We start from the raw sequence: 19894 nt of genomic DNA on the forward strand, positions 1-19894 counted from the left end.
ACCAAAAAGCATATCCCCATCTGGCCTATTGAGTGCGTGTGAAATGCCACTGTTTGAACTCCAGAACTTGGAACCGGGGACTAGAAGTTCCCCTTACAAAGAAAACATCTGCAGGGATAAGGGCATCCGGGGCTACTCTAGCTCCTCACTAGGTCCCCAGCATGGACCTTTTTGGGCTCGGATGTGGGATATGTGACCCTGGGACCATCCCTGATCTAGTCCTGGGGGTCTCTGTAGTCATGCGAGGGGCCTGGCTGGGGCTATGATCCTAACATCAGTCATCTGGAGCCTCTTCTGCCCTTCCCTCACAACCTGGGCTTCGCCCAAGGAAATGGAAACTCTTTCCCTGTCCCCCTCCCTCTGCAGGTGTCCAGTTCTCCTCCTTGGATCTCCTGGACCCTGGGGACCTGACCTTTTCCACCCCCTCACCCCATGGCTCAGATTATCTGACTCAATTTATTTAGAATTCTCCACCTCCCCTCACAATCTATCCCTAACAACTTATTTACCTTCCTCCACCTCTGCCATGAGCTGTGATTATCCTAATTCTGGCCAGGCCTCTGCCCCCAGCACAAGGCCCTCCCTACTGTCTGCATCCCCATCCAGCCCCGCTGTCAGCTGCTGGGGACCCCTGAATGTAACTGAGTTGGGGGAGCCTTGGCGCCTGAGCTGCTGGCCCACCATAAGGCACAGCTCCAAGGGGCACGATTCACAGAGCTAGAAATACAATATGATTAGTGCCCCCTTGCTGGGCACCCCATGGTTGAGGTTGGGAATCTGCAGGGTGGGACGGCTGGCGGTAGGAAACGGAAAGCAATGTATCACTTGTCCTGCTGGAAGGAGGGACTAACTATCCCGGCGGAAGGTAGCGGAGTGGGAAGTGGAGGCAGAGGCCTCCTGGAGGAAGGAGATTCAGGCTGGGCCCTGAAGAACGGCAGAAGCCTACCCAGTGGGGCTGCACTATAGATTAACTTTCACCCGGCCTTTTCTCACCAAATGGGAGGGGTGTCTGGAGGCGAGCCTGGGCCGCCTCAGCAAGACAAAGTGAGTTCGTTCACCCTGGCTGCCAATTTCCAGGAGGAAAACGAGACCCAGTGAGGAGCAGCGGTGCCCCGTTTGCACAGGCAATGATGACAGGTCTCAGAGTAGCATCCAAGTCTCCAGTCTATCTTGCAACTCCTTTCTTGGTTTGGAGCCCAGAAGGGGTTGACCCCAGAAGCGGCTGGTCTGGCACAGCCCCTGCAGTTCCTGCGGGACACGAGAGATGGCGACACAGAGCAGCACGGCCGGGCCGCAGAGCGCCAGCTCGCCCCAGAGCAGCCACCAGGGGCGGGGGCCGCGGGCCGGGCTCTGACGTCGGGGGCGGGGCCGGCGGCCGTGACGCGCGGAGGCGGGGCCGTGCGTCTTCCAGGCCGGGGCGGCGATTCATTCAAAAGGCGCGCAGCTTGCGCGGCCGCCCGGGCGCTCACCGACACGGGCCCGGGCACCGCGTAGACCCAGGAGCTGGGCTGCTGGAGGGGGCGGCCAGGTAAGGAGGTCGCGCGGAGCCCCAGTCCGGAGTCCGTTCCCCGCGGCAGGCGCCAGAGGGATGCGGAGCCGAGCGGCGCCCCCTGCCTCCTCGCGTCTCTGAGGAAGTTCGCCGGCGCGGCGGATGCCGCAGCCGGGCCCCGCGCCCCCCCCCCCCCCCCCGCCGCCCTCGCGTCCTTTCGTCTCTGAGCCCCCCTGCCCGGGGGCCTGTGCGTCCTTCCGCCGCGGCTCCAGGCCCGGCTGTGCGCGGTGGGGAAGCGGCGGCGGGACTTGCAGTTTGAGGAGCGAGCGGGCCGCGGAAACGCCCCCGGCCCGGGAAACTTGGACGGCGGTACCTCAGTGCGGCTGCAGCGCGGAGCGGCCGGAGGGGGTTCTGAGCGGTGTCAGCCCGTGACTGTGGGCGACACGGCGCGTGAGGCGGCCCAGCCGGGGCGAACGTGTGGCCGGGACACTGGGCGGTGACGCCGGGCCGAGCGGGAGACACAGAGGGGCTCTGTGTGTCTGTGACAGGCAGAGTGTGTGCGTGTGATTGTGTGTGAGACACCCCGGGTCACTGGGGTCACTGAGTGTGTTTGTGTGTGGCCTGGGGCGTAACCAGGGCAGGGCCAGGGCCCTCGTTAACGTGGGTGAGCGTGGAATAGAGGGAGAGGGGCCCCAGGTGATTGTGAGAACCAGCCCCCAAAGCCTAGTGTGCTGTGGGTCAAGTTGTGCCGTGTGCGCGCCTGCACCTCAGGGAGATGAGTACGAGGTGGAAAGGAGGGACCTCAAACACCTGCTATAGCAGATGGGGGGCTGGAGGGAAGGGGGCTCAAGGGAGGGGACAAGAGTCTCTCCAGGACTGTCCCCAAGAGGGCACCCCCTCAGGAGCTCAGTTTAGCGAGGGTGTTGTGTCCTGAGTGACTTGCCCTGGCAGAAGGAGAGGGGCCAAGGCTGAGTGGCATCTCCTGGGGTGCCAAGTCTGGCAGCAGCAGAGGGCCCCTGAGGTAGCCTCAGGCTCCACCCTTTTCTGTCTCTCTCACACACACACACACACACACACACAAGAAGTCTGGGAGGCCTGGCAAAGCTCTGCCCCCGGGTAACCTGTATTCTCACTGGGCCCAGGCATAGTCTTGCTCTCAGATCCCACCCTCACCGGGCCTCAGTCTCCCCGTCTGCACACTGAGGTGCTGGGCTGTGAACAGACTGTGAATCATCACTTTGGGATCGTCTATTGTTTTTGGGTCAACTGTCTCTGTTCTCCCCTACCTCCCTCAGGCGCAAAGACTGCAGTGGGGGATGGGGGCAGGCAGTCTGCTAGGGACAGAGTGGCTCAGGGGTTGCACCCAGGTGCTGGTGACAGCTTTGGAAGCACACCTCCTCGAACAAAGCTGAAACTTCTGAAGCACAGACATGGACTTCTCTGGTCCCGTCTCCCTTCTTCAGTCCCCTTCATGGGAGAAGAGGCAGGTTCCCCGGGAGTGGCCTCTGATTTCGAGAGCTGGAACAGGGCCTCTTCACCATCTGGACTAGACCCTCCTGAGGCCCCCTCCCCCACAAGAGGATCTTTTAGGTCCCTACAAAGTGGAATGGAAATTTGGGGAGGTAAAGGGATGCCTGGTGAGGGATCTGGAAGTTCTCTCATCTGCTGTCACCCTTTGAAAACGTTGGCTGCATTCTGAGTGGGGGCGAGGGTTCCAGGCGCCATGCTGAGCAGTTTATGATGTGCTCTCGGTGAATCCTCACAGTGGTTCTGAGATGCGGTGACTTCCAGGGAAGGAAACAACCTCAGAGAAGCAAAGTGACTTCCCCAAGGTCACGCAGAGTCAGGTCAGTGCCAGGACTGGAATTCAGGCCTCCTACTTCTGAAGCCCTGTGAGATGCTTGGTGAGGGCCACTTCCCTTCACAATAAGCTGCTCATGGCGCATCTGCGCTTCCTTCTCTCAACCTGGGCTGGCAGCGTGGCCTTGGCAGGGTAAATGCCATTGCGAGTTCTGAGTACAGTGTGTATTTGCATACATGTCTAAAACATTATGGGTGGGTAGACTACATGGCCTTTCTGCTCCTTCTCCTCTTCCCTCGCCCTGGCTCTCAGCCCCTAGCCAGAGGTCACCAGAAAGGCCTGTCTCCTGCCTTCTAGAGCCCGTAACTGGTTTGGGGAGAGTCTGTATAGCTCTTGAGGAGTGTTGATAGAGCTCTGAGGAGTGCCGGGCGTCAGCAGCATAGCCCAGGCTCCAAGAGTGGCAGGAGAATGGGAGTCCCACTTGACCTTCACCATGCCTGTGAGGACCTATGCCCCATCCAGAGTTGTTCCAAAACCACCCACATGCTGCAGGAATTGGAGGACAGGCCGGGAGTGACCTTGAGCTTGTGCCTACACTCTCCGGGCCTCAGCTCAGAGACCCCTGCTTCTGTGTGGCTGAGAGCTGGAGCTGGGGATCCGGGTGTCCCTCTGTCCTCTCTGGAACGACTGGAGTTGTGCTTCTTGGGGCTGATCAGAATAGCTGTCTTGGTCTCTTGGGACTGAGCCTGGGTTATTTCCATCCCCAGCAAAGAGGTGGAAATAGCTCAGGGCCTAGGAAGAGGAGGGCGAGGGGAAGGGTTAACCAAGAGTTAACCCCACCCTGTGCCCTGCCCAAGCCAGGCTTTTCTGGGAACTTGGGTTCCCTGAATGACAGGGATGGTGGGGCCAGGCTGGGTTTCCAGTGGGGCCCCAGTTGGGATTGGTGCAACAGTTGCTGGAGGGAGGTGCCTGTTTCTGGCCAAGGAGGGGAAGCTTTCCGTCCCCAGCCACTGCTCACAGGATCAGCCTCATTTTACAAGCGGGAGAGACGGAGGTTCTGAGAACTGCTAGAACTTACCCAAGGCCCCCACCACCCTGATGCTCTAGCTCTCACCCTTCAGGCAGGGGACCTACCTTCTATCCTGCCACATGTTCCCCAGCAGGCTGGACATGGCCCAGGACTGGGAGCAGGCCCAAAACATGCCTTCACAAAACCAGGGCACCTTTTGTGTTCCAGCTCTGGTCTCTCTGCCTCCATTTCCAGTCCCCACCCCTGCCCAGTGCCAGAGTGGCCTCCCTAAGGCAACCTGTACTTTGGGCCAAAAAGTACAGTCCAGACTCATCACCCTGTCATTGAGGTTTTCTTTCCAGGACCTTTTTGAACTTTACATCTTCAGCCTTATCTCTCTCCACCAGATGCTGTGGTTGTGCTCTGCCTTTCCTTCTGCTGGCTCCCCTTTCTAGAACCCTCCTGATCATTCAGGGTGCAGCCCCACCCCCAGCCCCTCTCCCAGGAACCCTCCCAGCCCAGTGTTAGTCCTTCTTTGTTGTGTGGTCCCTGTGCTACCTGCTCCGCTTCTCGCTTCTAGGAATAGGTCCAGGGGTGGATCCTCACGGGGCACCGCATGCCCAGCTGGGTGGGGCCAGCCTGGCCCTTATCCTCTCTTCTCCCGTGGTCATATCTGTGTTGGCCAGGCAGGAAGGAATGGCAGCCACTGTAGGCCGAGGGCCTACTGTGTGCCAAGATGCACAGGGAGGTTTGTCCCCAGGGTTTTCAGTGCTCCCCGGTGTGTGCTGGGGTTGGGGGTGAATCCTCAAGGTCACCCCTGTGTGTAGGGGCGAGTCTGGTGCTTGCTGTGGGCTCCTCAGGCAAGGGTCTCATCCCGGGCCAGCAGAGGAGGCTCCCTGCTGAGGCCCTGCTGTGTGCCAGGCCCTGGGTGCAGGGCTCCTGACAGCGGCACTGACAACACGTTCCCTTGCTCCCCAGGCTGCTCTGGGAGCCCAGACTCTGAGGGCAGAGGGGTCCAGTCTGAGTTTGAGTCACACAGCGGCTGGTGCTCGAGTCTGGCACTCCAGTTCCCGCCCAAACCCCAGCCCCATCTCTGCCAGACCAAGCTGAGGGTTGTCTGACAACTCTGGCGTCGGTTTTCAAAGAAGGACCAGGCACCTGTAAGGGGAGCAGGGAGTGGCGGTGCTGCTGCCCAGCCCCTGGCCTGGCTGGGCAAGGCCCACTCCCTCCTGTGGGGCAGCCCTTCTGCCAGGTAGGCTGTGAGGCTGGGCCAGAGGGAGAGAAATCTTGCCGGAGAACAGCAGCGGGGCCCCCCACTCAGGATTGGGGGTGCTGGAATGTGATCCCTGGCAGAGCTTAGCACCCAGCTGGGGATGGGGTGGCAGGGAAGATGGTGGAGTCAGTGCTGCATTGCAGCTGTATGTTCAGCCCTGGCAGGACCCTGAGGCCCATCAACGCCCCCTCCAGGTACCGGCCTGGAAAAGAGGGTCCGGGCCAGGGAAGCGACGGGCAGGATTCCAGTGTCACTGAGATCCTAACCCAGGTCTGCTTGCTGGAAGACCAGAGCTCTTTCCCAGGCCTCCCTGGGAAAGATGAGGGCTCTGTGAATAAGCTGCCCATGTGGCCATGAACATGTACCCTGGTTGCTTGGCACAGGAGAGAGATGGAAGGGTTTTCTGCAGCCTGTAGAGTCAGGGTCTGAGTGTGTGGGTAGAGAGAGAAGGAAGGAGGGCTTCCAGAAGGAGAGACCGGACTTGGACCTCACCCTCACAGTGAGAAGGAGCGATGAGCACAGGAATGGAGCTGTGCCCCACCTCCTGGAGCACCCGCTGCCTTTCTCCCTGATGGAGACATGACCAATGATGGCTGAGGGGGCCAGGAGAGGGATGGGGAGGCTTGGAAAGCTTCCTGCAGGAGGTGGCACCTGGAGTGAGGCCTGATCGTAAGAAGAGCCACTGTTCCCTGATGAACCGTGGATCCTCCAGCCATGCCAAGCAGTCAGCTGGACAGGCACAGTTGTCCCAAATTACAGAGGAAGCAGGCTTGGGGATGTAGGGCTGGGACGTGACTACTCAGCCCTCCTCCCTTCTGTGACTTCAGCAGGTGTGGGAGCGGGTGGACACGGGCCTGTGTAACGGCTGGGAAATGGGCACCCAGGGTCCACCTGGGGAGTCCAAGACTCGTCACCCTTGCTGTGGGGACTGATGTCGGGTTCCCCAAGCCCCCGTGCCTGCTCCCGAGTCACTGGGTGACCTCGGTTGGATGCCGCTCTGTTCTGAGCTTGTCTCCTCTGGCTCGTGTGGGCTGTTGAGAACTGGTACTCAGGAGAGGTCTGGTCAGCCCAGGCCCTGGCCAGTACTACCCACAGTGGCTCCATTTATCCCCTCAGCATCCCTGGAGACAGGGACCAGAACCCCTATCTGCAGGGGAGGACCCTGGAGCTCAGGAAGGGTAATTGCCCAAGGTCACAGAGCTCCTAAGCGATGAGCTAGAGCTTGAACCCAGGTGTGACTGCTCTGGGCCCAGCCTCCCATGACCTCCATCCTCAGGCTCTGTTGGTTGGGGCCTGACTGGGATTGCTCGGGGCAGGGAGTCTCTTGCCTCCAGCCCCTTGAGTCTGGAGGAGCTGGAGGACAGGGCCGGTTGGGCCTGTGGTCTCCCCTTGGTTCTCGAAGCCTTGCCTGAGTCAGCCTGGTCAGGGTGACAGGGCAGGGCCTGCAGGCCGTCCTGGGACAGTAGTGATTGGTGCAGATGCGCGAGAGCTGGTGGGCGTGGGGCTGGGCTGGAGCGGGGTGCGTGGGCGCAGGGGACTGCCAGGTCTGGGGCGGCTAGAGCAGGGGCTGCCCACCGCCTGTCCCCACTGCTCACAGGGAGACCTGTCTCCTTGGAGACCAGGTGGTGACGGGGCACTGCCAGCCTCTCTGCCCTGCAGCTTCCTCATTTGTGAAGCCTGGAACCCTGTCTTGGAGGCCTGGTAAGGGAATGGGCAAGTCAGTCAGTCAGTCAGTCAGTCAGCTCAGTTGCTCAGTCGTGTCCGACTCTTTGCGACCCCATGAACTGCAGCACGCTAGGCCTCCCGTCCGACTCTTTGCGACCCCATGAATTGCAGCACGCTAGGCCTCCCTGTCCATCACCAACTCTCGGAGTGTATGCAAACTCATGACCATTGAGTCGGTGATGCCATCCAGCCATCTCATCCTCTGTCATCCCCTTCTCCTCCTGTCTTCAATCTTTCCCAGCATCAGGGTCTTCCTGGTAAGGGAATGGGCACGCAGTAGGTTCTTAGTAGCAGGCAGGGGAGCCCCAGCTCTGCTTTAGGAGGACTGTCTCATTTGGGCCCCAGGCTCAGCTCAGGGAGGGGGCAGGGATTGCTTCTACACTCAGACTGGGAGGGGCGGGTGGGCCCTGTCTGGCTGTCTCAGCCCTTTTCTTATCCTCAAGGGCCAATTAGCCACCCCCACCCCTGCCCTACCTCCCCACCCCACGCCCCTGAGCCTCCCAGGGGCGGGCTGGGGCACAGCTGCTGCCTGATGGGCGCTGGGGCAGGATTGAGGGGTCCACATTGCCTGGCGTCCTCACCCCAGGGTTGTGACCTGGGAGAGCTTGGCTGCCTGAGGCTGGGGTGGGGGTGGAGATGGGGGTGCCCTTCTCACTGAGTGGCCCCTTCAGTCCTGAGGAGCTGGCCTCCTCCCTGGGCTCTTGCTCGCCCCGGGAATCCCCAGGCTTTCCTGGGCTTCCTGCTTCCCACAGGTCCCAGTGCCTTTTCCTACTGGAGCTGGTGCAGACGAGGGCAGTAGGCGAGTCTGTGCAGGAAAGCTGAGAGGCCCCCACTGGGGCCGCAGCTCCTTGCCGGGGGCCCTCCCGGGTGCTTCGAGATGGGCTTTCAGTTGAACTTCCCCTGTGTGCTGCCAGCTCCCTAGCCTCTGCCGCTAGGTTGGCAAACCCTCAGAACATCTGTCTTATACTGGGCCCCGGGCCAGAGAGATGTGGGAACCTGGCCTCCATCTCTGCTTTACTACTCCCTGGCTGGGTGGGGTGACCCACGCTGGTGACCTCCTGCAGCCTCAGTTTCCTTAGGGATGAAAGAGGCGTGCTCACCTCTCCTGTGAGGAGTGGAGGCAACCCCGGATGAGGGCCTGGCCTGAGGGAATGAGGGTCTGTCCCCTTCCCTGTGAGGGCGGAGGATGAAAAGGAGACAGCGCCTAGCTGTGGGCACTGCCCTACTTCAGCCCCAGTTGCCAGGGAACCACTGGGTTCCTTGCTAACCTGGATTTCTCTATCGATGGGAAGCCTTTGTCTTCCTGCTTGGGCGCAGCCATTGCTGAGAGAGGCCTGTGTCCGGCTGTGTTTCCAGGCAACCCTAGCCTCTGGAGGCTGCAGGAGGTCACAGGCCATAAAGCCACTGTCGAGGAAACAAATACCTGTCTCCCACCCCCTGCTCCAGGTGGGAACCTGCCTCCCACCTCCGTCTGTCCAGCCCTGCTTCACTTGGCCGGCAGCCCAGCAAGCCCTCCGAGACTTGAGTTGTTCCATGCCTTTCGCTCCCCTGCTCACCCTTCAAGGCTCCGGTAGGCCCCGAGGGCGGGGGTAGGGGGTGGAAACAAAGGCTTCTCAGCTCCTGCCTAGACTTGGTGTGACCTGGGCTCCGCCCACCAACCTTTCTTCTCCCTTCCTGCACCCCCCACCTCCCCAGATGGTCAGTGTGTCTAATGGAGCACCTCCTGTGTACCAGGCTCCGTGCCAAGCCTTGTACATGAGTGTAAGAGAATCTCATTTATAACTCGCACATCAGGTGTGTGCCATAGCCCCCTCCACAGTGTACACCAGAAACGGAGGCATGGTGAATGCTTACCGAGAGCTTGTTCTGTGTCAGGCTCTGTGCTGAGTATTTTTTTTTAAGAGGATTGATTGATTTATTAGTTTTTGGCTGTGCTGGGTCTTCGTTGCTGCACGCGGGCTTTCTCTAGTTGTGGCGAGCGGGGGCTGCTCTTCGCTGTGGGCGCGGACTTGTTGCGATGGCTTGTTACCTGTCCCGTTGTGGAGCACGGGCTTCGGTAGCTGTGGTGCTGGGCTCAGTAGTTGCGGATAGCTGGCTCTCAGGCCCCAGCACACGGACTTGGCTGCTTCGAGGCATGTGGCGTCTTCCCGGACCAGGATCGAACCCGTGTCCCCTGCAAGAGTCTGTTGGCGCGCAGACTCTTAACTACTGGCACCCCTGGGAAGCCCTGTGCCGAGTGTTTAACGTGAATTCTCTCTTGTCCTCACAACGGCCCTCTGAGAGATGGGGAGCGGGGGTGGGGTCCACAGCCGCAGAGCCAGTGAAGAGCAGAGGAGGAAGGCTGGTTCTCCCTGAGTTAGGCAGGGGCTTCAAATCTGGGTTCAGTGCCCCCCACCCCAGCCCCACCTGCTGGGCCCCGTAGCCCTCGGCCTGCGCTCTGGCCCTCTTGCCCCTGGGAGAAGCTGGCCCCGCTCCTGAGCACCTCTTCTGATCCCCTGGTTTGGGACATGCCTCTTCGGGTGCCGGGTGCCGGGCATGGGGGTGGGGGGCAGCACGGCAGTGGGGAAGGGGCTGGGTAAACAGGATGGTCACACCCAGGGTGACAAACCCAGGCACAGGTCGGTGGTGGTTGGGGCCTTCCAGGGGGATGCGGCTTCCAGCGAAGCTCTGAAGGGCGGGTGTCGGGTGATGGGACAGGGTTCTGGGCAGAGGAAGCAGCAGGTCCCAGTGCCAGGGAGAGAGGCAGGTGTGGGGACAGAAGGTAGTTCAGAGCAGCTGGCGCTGTGGGGAGGCACAGGCCCAGCCCTCGGCGTTGAGACACCTAAGCTGCAGGTCGGCCCACCGGAGGCCACGGCGGGGCGGGGTGGGGGTGCGGGGGCTGTGAGAGGAGCCTCTGTGGAGGCGGGGAGGCGGCGCCGCCGGCCCGTGACCCTATGAGCTTCAATTCTGGGAAAGGGGAAGCTGCTGGGGCCTGAGGAGGCTGGGTGGGGACACAGCTTCCTCTTTCTCCGAGGCCTGCAGGGCTACGCTGCTCTGGGGCTCTGGCACCTCCTGTGAGGGGCCCTGGTCGCAGCTTTCCTTCTTGGCTTGCTTCCAGGGAATTTCTGGTCCTAATTGTTTGGGCCTTTTTAGGAGGGTGGGGACGGGCCGTGTGTGAGAACCCTCTCCCCTCACCCCCCAATATCGCCATGTTTCATGGAGGCCTCCGGCTCTAGACGCTGGCCGGGGAGGGCTTTGTGGTGAACGAGACAGACGCCCCTGCCCTTGCTGCTGTCTGTGGGGGCAGACAGTAAACAAGCAAACAAATAATTACAAACCCTGGCGGGAGGCGCAGAGGGAGGGGGGGGTCACAGGACCCACATCAGGCTACCTCATCTAAACCTCGGGCAGCCCTGCTCTGGGGATGAGCAGCTCCCACTTCCAGATGAGGAGACTGAGACCCATCGAGGTGAAGCAGGGGCTCAGGTCCCGCAGGGAGCTGGGGACTGTGGGGAACAGGCGCCAGGCTGGCTTCTGGGAGGAGTGGCCTTTAAGCTAACTTCTTTTTGTGCCCCCGGGGCCCTGGGGGTGGTTCTCCTCTGCCAGGAACCCTGGGGCCAGAGAGGACCACCGTACCAGCTGCCACCCCTTTCAGGGCCTCAGTCTGCCCATCTCTGACAGCCCTCCCCCCAGGAAGCCCTCGGGAGGTGCCCTGAGGTGCTGGGCTTTGGAAGGTCCCTGATTGCCCTGCCTGCTGGGAGACAGGGTGGGGGAGGGTGGAGGCTTCACCCACTGCCCCCCTCCGCCCACCCAGCCAAGGGCTTGATGGGAACTTGCTCTTCAGTCAGCGTTCCAGGGCTCCCAGCATAGGTGCTGGAGGCCTGGTGGGGAGAAAGCTCAGAGGGGAGTCAGAGCAGCAGGTGTCCGCGTGTGCAGGGGGTTCTGGGTGGCGGCCAGCAGCTGCCTGACTGGACAGGTCCGCCGGGGGCTCAGGCTGAGTGTAGGGGCCCGGGGAGCTGCTAGTAAGCAGAGACTCGGGGCGGTCAGACTGGAGTAAGTGCTGGTTTGGGTAATTAGAAGGCTCATAATTAGAAGGCATCAGGCGCGAGTGTCTGTGAATGTGCCAGAGGGGGCCCTCGCTGGCTTTGAGTCTAGGCCCTTGGACCCCACTTTCCTCCTGGAAGTCTCGAGATCAGAGCTCCCCGTCCGTCTGGAGGTCAGCAGCTGCACAGCCCCTGCCTGCGGGCACAGGTCACCCAGCAGGTGCCAGTCACGGGGTGGGACTCAGGCCGGGGTGGGGGGACCTCTCCTCTGTGGCCAACCAGCCTCTGACTTTCCACACCTCCCCCAGCCCTCTGGGCCCACCCTGGGGATACGGAGGGGCTCTGGGGCTGGACGGGGCTGTGGGGCTGGCATTGAGGCCTTGGGACTCAGGGTCGGCTGTGGGTGAGCTCCGTGACGAACAAAGGAGGGAGCCTTTGTTGAGTGGGAGCGGGGCCTGGGAAGGGGAGGGACACGTGTCACCCCGCTGGAGGAGGCGCCAGTGGAGGCTGGGTCAGAGGATGCCCCCCATCAGGTGCTGACGGCCAGGCTGCGGCGTTCACTGTGCTCCGTGGCCGGACCTTCTGTCCTGGGTTTTCCCTTGAGCTGGCCTTGGGCCGAGAGCCCCCGCCAGTGACCTGGAGAGTCCCGAGGTTGATGTAACTCAAACCCCCGGTCCCACGAGGTCCGTACCAGGCCAGGCCCACAGCACGGCCGGGTCAGTTTCCTCTGCCTCCCCCTTCGAGTGGGAAGTCCTGGCCGCTTGTAGGCCAGGAGGCTGTCCTGTGGCCTGGGCTTTACCGCGGGCAGTGCTTCTTCGGCCAGGCTGCCCGTCGGACTCTGAGGCTCCAGGCAGGGCCCCTCCAGGTGCTGGGCTTGGCTGCCCGAGGCTGCCCCACGGAGGTCACCGGCTGCCCGAGACACTCTCCCTCCCTCCCGAGCCTGGAGCGTGGCCTCCTGGGGGGGCGTCACGGGACTCCCTGGCTCTGCCGCTTGTCCCTTTTGTCATCTAAGCCAAATCCTTCTCCCTGCTCTTCAGCCGTGTCTGCCGGCTGGAGACTTTTCTCCCGGCACGGCCAGTGCCCGCCACACTCCGTGCCCTCGTGTGCCACGCTTGGTGTCTTGGCCCTTCCCTCCGCCCGGCACGGTCAATCTGTTGGTCGTAGGTCTTCCTGGGGTGTGAGCTCCCTGAGGACAAGGGGCGGAGTACACAGGAGGCGCCTGGGAGAAGACGGAAGGCTTGAGTGCGGGCTGCGACGACCACCCTGTCCCCTGTCCCCGCAGGTCTGCCCAGGGCTCTGAGGGGCAGGCCGGGCACTCTGGAGAAGCCGGCCAAGGGTGGACAGTGGGCCCGCGGGAGGACCAGGGCTGTGGTGGGGTCGGGCTGGGGGAGGCCACGCGCAGGCGCTTTGGGGGAAAGGACGTCTGGAAGGGCCTCCGGCAGGAGAGGCCTTAATGTTGGGCTTTGAAGTGTGGCGGAGCAGGCCTTCCTTGGAGCAGAAGCAGCAAGAGTGAAGGCAGGCAAGCAGAGAGGTGGGCTTGCCTGTGGCCCCCAGAGTTCTGAGAGGCGGGAGCCCTGAGAGCTGGGGATGTGAACGGAGAGGCCCCTCGTTCCTCCCACCCCCGCCCCAAGCTGTCGGTCCCTTCCTGCCACGCTTCCCTGCTTGGCCTGGGGCAGCTGGCTGTTCGTGGACGAGGCCGGAAACCCCCCAAGCCCGTGCTGCCCTGCGAGGCTGCCCCAGCCTTCTGCCTGCCCACACCATCTCCCCACCTTCCCTCCCATCCAGCCCCGTCCGGGAACACACGCTGGGAACACAGTGGCCGCCTCTTCCGTCTCCACCCGCTGGGGCCTGAGGATGAAGCTGAGCCCGCCACCCTGGCCCCTGTCCTGTCTCCTCGTGGTGAGTGGGGATGGGACAGGGGGAGGCGTGACCTGAGCCCTCAGGAGCCTCGTGCTGAGGTGGGTTACGCAGCCCTTCCTTTGAGGAGCAGAGACAGTCTGGCCCACGCCTCTCTTGGTGCCCCTGGCCTCCCAGTGCTTGGCACGAGCTGGAACCAGGTCTGGAGCCTGAGGAGGTCCCTCACACCCACCATGTGACATTCCCTCTGCCCGTCAGGGTAGCTGGCTCGACCCTGCACCTGTCCCAAGCTGGGGCCCCATCAGAGGACTGGAGAAGGGGGATTCAGGGCAGATAGTTCACACCTGGAATGGGAAAAGAGGGCGCTCCAAGAGGAATGGGTGGGATGCAAATTGAGACGATCCTTCCCTTGGGACCTGTCATGCCCTCTGTGGGTGCCAGGCTGTGAATGGGCTGGCCTTGCATGGCAGGGAGGTCACAGAAGAGGATATGGTCCCAGAGCCTCGGCCAAGGGCCAGAAACACCACCTGTAGACTCGGCCCGAGGGATGATGAAATGAGGCTGGTTAATGACGTTTTCAGCCGTGATGTGGGGGCCAAGGCAGCAAGCAGGAAGTGGGGCGGAACTTGAGAGAGGAATTTGGAAGAACGTCCTCCTCATTGTCCAGGTTAGCTCCAAGGCTGTGACTCAAAAACCCAAGGGTTCGAGAGCCTGCCCTGGCCCTGTCGGGGGATTTCTGGCACTTTCCAGAAGCAGATGTGCTTCCCTCCTTGCCTGGGCAGTGGCAATGCAGCAGGGCTGAGGCAGGCAGGTTGGACTTGTGCATAGGGACTGCAGCTCGAGGGTGCCCCGAAGCCTGGGGGCGGCCCAGGAACCGGAGGCCCCTGTGCCTGGGGCGGCAAGTCGGAGGGCCCGCCGCTGCCGTGCCCCAGTGCTTTCTGCCCCCTGAGTGTGTCCTTCCCTGTGTCCTTCCAGCTGCTGCCCTGGCCTCTGGCCACTGCCACACCGACAGCCCCTCGGCAGTGCCCACCTGGGCAGGAGCCCAACCTGGTGAGCTCGCCCTGCCCGTCGGCCTCTCCTGGGAAGACTGAGGGCCGGGGCAGGGAGCCCAGGCCTGGCTTCTGGCTCTGTTCTCACTCTTTCCCTCCTGCAGGAACCAGGGTGGGGCACATTATGTAGGTCCTGCCCCCCAGGCACCTTCTCGGCTTCCTGGGGCTCTCGCCCGTGCCAGCCACACTCACGCTGCAGCCCTCGAGGGAGGCTAGAGGCCCAGGTGGGCACGGCAACACAAGACGCACTATGTGGAGACTGCCAGCCTGGGTGAGCCATGGGGTGGAGCGAGGGGGTTCATGACCCGGAGGCCAGGACTTGAGATCCTGGGGTCCCAGCCTCACTCACCCCTTGAGTGGGCCTCAGACTTCCCATCTGTGAAATGGGGTGGGTCGGGACCGGTGAGGGTGCCCGTGGGGAAGGTCCAGCCTCTCTAAGGACGGCCTTTGGGCTTCAGTGACATCTTCCCTCCCTGCAGGTGGTTCTCCCCTGCAGAGGCCCCCGGTGTTCCCTGCTGGCCATGCTCCCGGACCCCTCTGGGTGGCCGCAGCTGTTTCAGTGAGTGCAGATGGGGCTAGGACTGGTGGGGATGTGTGGGAAGGGGTCTGGAGAGCTTGAGCCCGAGGGCCCCTCTGTGTCCATCTGGGGCAGTGGGATCCTTACTCCCCTAGCCCAGGGTATCCAGCAGGAGGTGGTCACTTGGTCCGCTGGCTGTCTCTTCTCTTTCCATCTCCGAGGGACAGAGACTGTCACAGCTGGGGGCTCACGTCCCAACCCGTCTCCTGTCCTTCCTTCTCCCCCTCAAAACGACCCACATGGACGAGTGTGAGCATACACACTCACACACGTGCACCTCCTCTCACCCGTGGAGTTGGTCACTTTCTGAGGAAACCAGCTGATGGGCCAGGCTTGTGGAGAGGCAGGGTCTGGTGCCCTGTGCCCAGGCACGTGTGCACCACTGCCTTTTGTTTACACTCTGGCCTAGATGGGGGCTCAGGGTCTGGCCATCCTGATGGTCAAGTGGCTAAAAAGGAGGGGGCTGAGCTGGCCTTGGCTTCCCCAACGTGGTGGACAGTGGGTGGCTGTGGGCCTATCAGTATCACAAATCCCACCCCTGCCCCGTGACTCAGCCCTGGGCCTTGCTGAGTGTCTGCCTCTCTGCCTCTGTCCTGCCTCCATCCTCCGTGGTGCTCAGAACGGGGGCGACGGGCCCGACGTGGCGTGGAGGTGGCCGCAGGGGCCGGTGGTGCAGCGGAGACGCGGCAGCCTGGGAACAGCACGCGGGCAGGCAGCCCCGAGGAGACGGCTGCCCAGTACGCAGTGATCGCCATCGTGCCCATCTTCTGTCTCATGGGGCTGCTGGGCATCCTGGTGTGCAACCTGCTCAAGCGGAAGGGCTACCACTGCACGGCCCAGAAGGAGGTCGGGCCTGGCCCCGGAGGCGGAGGCAGCGGTGAGGCCCAACCGGGGGTTGAGTGGGAGGCGGGTTGGCCCAGCCTAGCTCAGCTTGGGGTCACCTGAGGCAATCTACTTGGCCTGGAAGGGTGATCAGGAGAGTTTCCTGGAGGTGTGGCACGTGGGCAAACTGATAAAGTGGAAGGAAGGCTGAGATGGCCCAAGGTGGCAACTGGGGCAGAACAGGCAGAGAGGTCAAGGGGCTGCAGCGGGATTCCCTCCCAGCTGGAGGAGTCTGGACCCCTTTGGGGCTGCTGCTGTGTGTGTAGTTAAAGGTTAGACTGCCTCCTGAGTACTCAGGGTGACCTCTGGCCTCTGGCCTGAAGGGCTGGCAGGGCAGCTGACCTGGACAGGCACCATGAGAGGCTCCGGTTTCAGCTCCAGGCTGTGGTTTGAGTTACAAGCCCTGGAACCAGAGGGAAAGACATGTTCGTCCTGCCCCTCCCCTAGGGCCTTAGAGCCCTTTTCTTTTTTCCCTTACCCCTCCTTGGCCAAGTCAAGATTGAATGGTGCCTCCCATGCCAGTCCCCTTTCCAGCCCCTGTCTCTGCAGGGCCAGGAGGGGGACAGGACAGGAACTTTGGGCAGGCCACTTAGCCTGGAACCACATGTTTTCCTAGGACTCCCTTTAACTTGCTGGCTGCTGCCTGGGTGCAAGTCCTAGGAGCTCTGCTGCTGGCCCAGGATTCATTGTATGGCCCATTCTCGTGCCCTTGAGGTCTGGGCCCTTGGTTAGTTACGAAGAAGACAGGGCAGTGTGCAGGGCGTGACAGGCCCAGAACGGCAGAGTGTGCTGGGGCTGGCGGGGGTTCTGGGCAGAGAGGCCACACACAGCTCCCTGAGGCTGAGGAGAGGGCAGGCCCTGGGAGAGGCTGGCCCCCACCCCACACACTCTGTGCAGGATGGTGGAGTTCAGGTGGCCCTGAAACTGCTCAGCACCTGGGGCTGCCAGGTGCAGGGAGCGGTGGTGCTGAGCAGTGAAGCTGGTAACAGCTCAGAGCCAGAGCTGAGGCCCTAGACGCGCACACACCCGGGCCTGGGGCGCCCTCTGCTGCCAAATCCTGGCGTAGCCGGCGAGCAGCAGCGTGTCCCTCCCGCTTCTTCCCTGGAGTCGTGGTGGTTCTCTCTCCTCCAGGGACGAACCCTGCCTGCCGGCCTGAGGACGCCAGTGAGGACACCATTGGGGTCTTGGTGCGCCTGATCACAGAGAAGAAAGGTGAGGAGGGAGGTCTGGCCCCATCCCCGCGCCAGAGCGCTGCTCTGCCCCTCCCGCCGGCGCGCCTCGGGCAGCCTGGCCCTCTGACCGTGTGGCTGGCGGTGCTGCCCCCTTTCTTGCTCGGTGAGCGGGGGAGGAAAAGGCACACGGCCGGCCCTGGGGAGGAGTGAGTGGGCAGGGGGCCGGTGCGGGGGCGGGTCCTCCCTGGCTGCCCAGAGCCAGGTTCTGAGAGCAGCTGCCCACAGAGAATGCCGCGGCGCTGGAGGAGCTGCTGAAGGAGTACCACAGCCGACAGCTGGTGCAGACCAGCCACCGGCCTCTGCCCAGGTGAGCCGGCAGGCGGGCCCCCGACAGCAGGTACTCGGCCTGCCTCCCGGTGACTCGGCCCTGGGGTGCGTTTCCCCTCCTGTCTCTCCGGGGTCTCCTGGGCCTGCCCCGCCCCGTGACCCTCCCGCCTGTGTTCCCCACAGGCTGCCGCCGGGCCCGCCCAGCATGCCGCACGTTTGCCCGCATCGCCAGCACCTCCACACCGTGCAGGGCCTGGCCTCGCTCTCGGGCCCCTGCTGCTCCCGTTGTAGCCAGAAGAAGTGGCCCGAGGTGCTGCTGTCCCCTGAGGCTGCAGCTGCCACCACTCCTGCCCCCAGACTCCTGCCCAACCCAGCCAGGACCCCCAAGGCTGGGGCCAAGGCCGGACGCCAGGGCGAGATCACCATCTTGTCTGTGGGCAGGTGAGGAGGGCACAGACCACAGGTGACCCCTGACGGCTGTGGGGGAGGCAGGGCTGGAGGTCGATCTGTGGGCAGCCCCACCCTTCCTGGCCTCAGTGGGCCTCTCTTTGCAGTGGGCGTTGCCAGGGTCCTCGCCCTGATAACACCTGGGCCCCCATGACACCTAAGAACCTGGTCACACACAGCCTAGAGTTGGGAGCCCGGCAGTGGGCGAGAAGACATGGGGAGGGCTCAGGCTCTGATCCAGGAACTTGCTGTGCAACCTCACACCTGGGGATCCCCCTCTAATGGGGGAACATGGCATCGCCGCTCCTCACAGGTTCCGCGTGGCCCGAATTCCCGAGCAGCGCGTGAGTTCAGTGGCCTCCGAGGTGAAGACCATCACGGAGGCTGGGCCCTCAGGGGGTGAGCTCCCCAACTCCCCACGACCTGGCCTCCCCAGTGAACAGCGGGCACTTCTAGGAAGTGGTGGAAGCCATGCTAAGTGGCCAAAGCCCCCAGCAGAGAACAAGGCTGAGGTGAGGACCCGAGTGGGAAGGGGTCTTGTCAGCACCTGGGCCACTTCCGTGGCGGACAAGGCAGGGGTGGAGGTCCACAGGGCGCTGGGCAGGGGCTGCTTTCTTGGAGCCAGAAGCCCCCTGACAGCTCTGATCCCTCAACTCTGTCCCCCAGGAGAACCGCTATGTGGTCCGGCTAAGTGAGAGCAACCTGGTCATCTGAGGAGCTGTCCCGTCTGAGGACCCTGCAGCCCTGCCCTGGGCGGTTCCGAGGGCTTCCTGGAGGAGGGGGAGCTGCAGCTGGGCCCATGAGGATCCAGAAACGCCAGCAGACAAAACCGCCAAGGCCTGGAGGTGGGAGTGTCCACCCCGGTGAGGAGACAGGAGGCCGGCCATCGGGTGCTGTGTGCAGGAGCAGGTGGAGGCCCCCTCCCGTCCCCGCCACCCATTTCCCTCCCGCAGGTCCTTGAGCCTGTGCCCTGCCCTGACCTCTGCTCCACTGGGCGGCTAGGCCTTGTGGTGGGGAAGGGCCCTCTGCCTGGCACCCCTGGCCCCACCCTTGCCCCTGTAGGGGGGACTTCTCCCTCCTTTTCTGACAGGTCCTATAAAGGACCTGGGCTGGGAGCTGAGTTTTGGGTTCTCGTCCAGGTCAAGCCCCTGGCCATTACTGGGTCCCAGTTCTTTCGACTGTGAAGTGGGGGTAGCGGCACCGCGGCGCACAGGGCCTTCCCGCCTCGCAGGCTCTGGGCTGGGTCGTGGGGGTGGAGAGCTCGACTCCACACTGCCCCTCCCACTAGTAGCTTTATCTGACCCCGTTTTTGCTGCTTCAGGCCCTCCGCCTTCAAGTCCCCCCAGGGCTGCCTGAATGTGGCTCTGCATACATAAGGGGCCTAATGCATGTGCCTGCCTCTGCCCCTGCTGTTTTTATTGAAACTGAAGAAACAGACTTGACCTGGGCAGGACTGTGGTGCAGAGCCCCAGCCACCCCCACGATCTCAGGCGCTTTGGAGGGAAGTGGCGTGTGCGACAGGGCTGGGAAGGGGCCTCTGGCCTCGGTGGTGTGTGTCCCTGCGGTGTTGGTGTTTGTCCCCTGGCCTGGGCAGTGCAGGCGACTGCTCCACCTCCGTTTCCACACTGGCTCAGCAGTCTCGTTATTTATGTGGGGCTGTGCAGGCACGGGCCCACGGCTGTCCCCGTTTCTCTTATTTATTGAAACTTGGCTGTTGTCCATCCTTGTGTCTCCATACTCATCCATTGTTGAATAATAAAAATGTGGGAAAGTAGTGTCAGGAGGAGCTGCTTGTCCTTGTGCCTCTTCCCAGGTTGCCCATTCACTGCATAGTTCTGTGTCAGGCCCTGTGTGTGGGACATGCCATCCCTCCCCTGGCAGTGTCTGCTGTTTGGCAGGTGGGGCACCAGATGAAGTGGGGCCAGAGGTGGCCTCGCAGGTCATCTGGCCTTATCTGCCCTTGGGTAAGGAAGAGCTGCAGTCCAACCATAGGTACAGGCTTCAGGGAGAGGAGGTTTTTAGTTAATTCCAGGTTCTTTTGGTGTTTTGTATTGGAGGAAGGAGACGTATTTAAACACTAATGGCAAAGAGGCTCAAGGAGAGGCTGAAGAACCAAGAAGTGATGCCTGGTGGAATCCGGGGTGGGGGTGGAAGGGGACACCCTGGGAAGGCTCAGGCTTGCTCCTGGGAGACGGCAGTGGCCACGCTGGGCATATGCCCGAAGCCTGACTTCACATGGGGCAGAAGCCATGGTGGGGCCCAGC

General features: G+C 62.4%; 1 protein-coding gene across 3 annotated transcripts; it reads left to right on the forward strand.

Annotated features, from left to right (window-relative positions):
• The first annotated feature begins 1391 nt into the window (after nt 1-1391).
• On the forward strand, nt 1392-19404 carry RELT (RELT TNF receptor). Of its 3 annotated transcripts, XM_070803864.1 has the most exons (12): nt 1403-1528; nt 12484-12601; nt 13105-13218; nt 14152-14226; nt 14330-14496; nt 14705-14784; nt 15422-15679; nt 16816-16896; nt 17142-17223; nt 17367-17624; nt 17944-18142; nt 18297-19404. In XM_070803864.1, the coding sequence occupies exons 3-12, from the start codon at nt 13174-13176 to the stop codon at nt 18342-18344; spliced, it is 1293 nt and encodes a 430-aa protein (XP_070659965.1). In that variant the 5' UTR covers nt 1403-1528; nt 12484-12601; nt 13105-13173; the 3' UTR covers nt 18345-19404. The 3 variants fall into 3 exon arrangements, with proteins under 3 accessions (XP_070659964.1, XP_070659965.1, XP_070659966.1); XM_070803863.1 differs by lacking the exon at nt 12484-12601 and having other exon boundaries at nt 1392-1528; XM_070803865.1 differs by lacking the exons at nt 1403-1528; nt 12484-12601 and adding an exon at nt 12826-12850.
• Nucleotides 19405-19894: the final 490 nt, after the last annotated feature.

This window comes from Bos indicus, chromosome 15 (genome assembly GCF_029378745.1).
Source record: "Bos indicus isolate NIAB-ARS_2022 breed Sahiwal x Tharparkar chromosome 15, NIAB-ARS_B.indTharparkar_mat_pri_1.0, whole genome shotgun sequence".
In the NCBI taxonomy this organism is placed as follows: Eukaryota; Metazoa; Chordata; class Mammalia; order Artiodactyla; family Bovidae; genus Bos; species Bos indicus.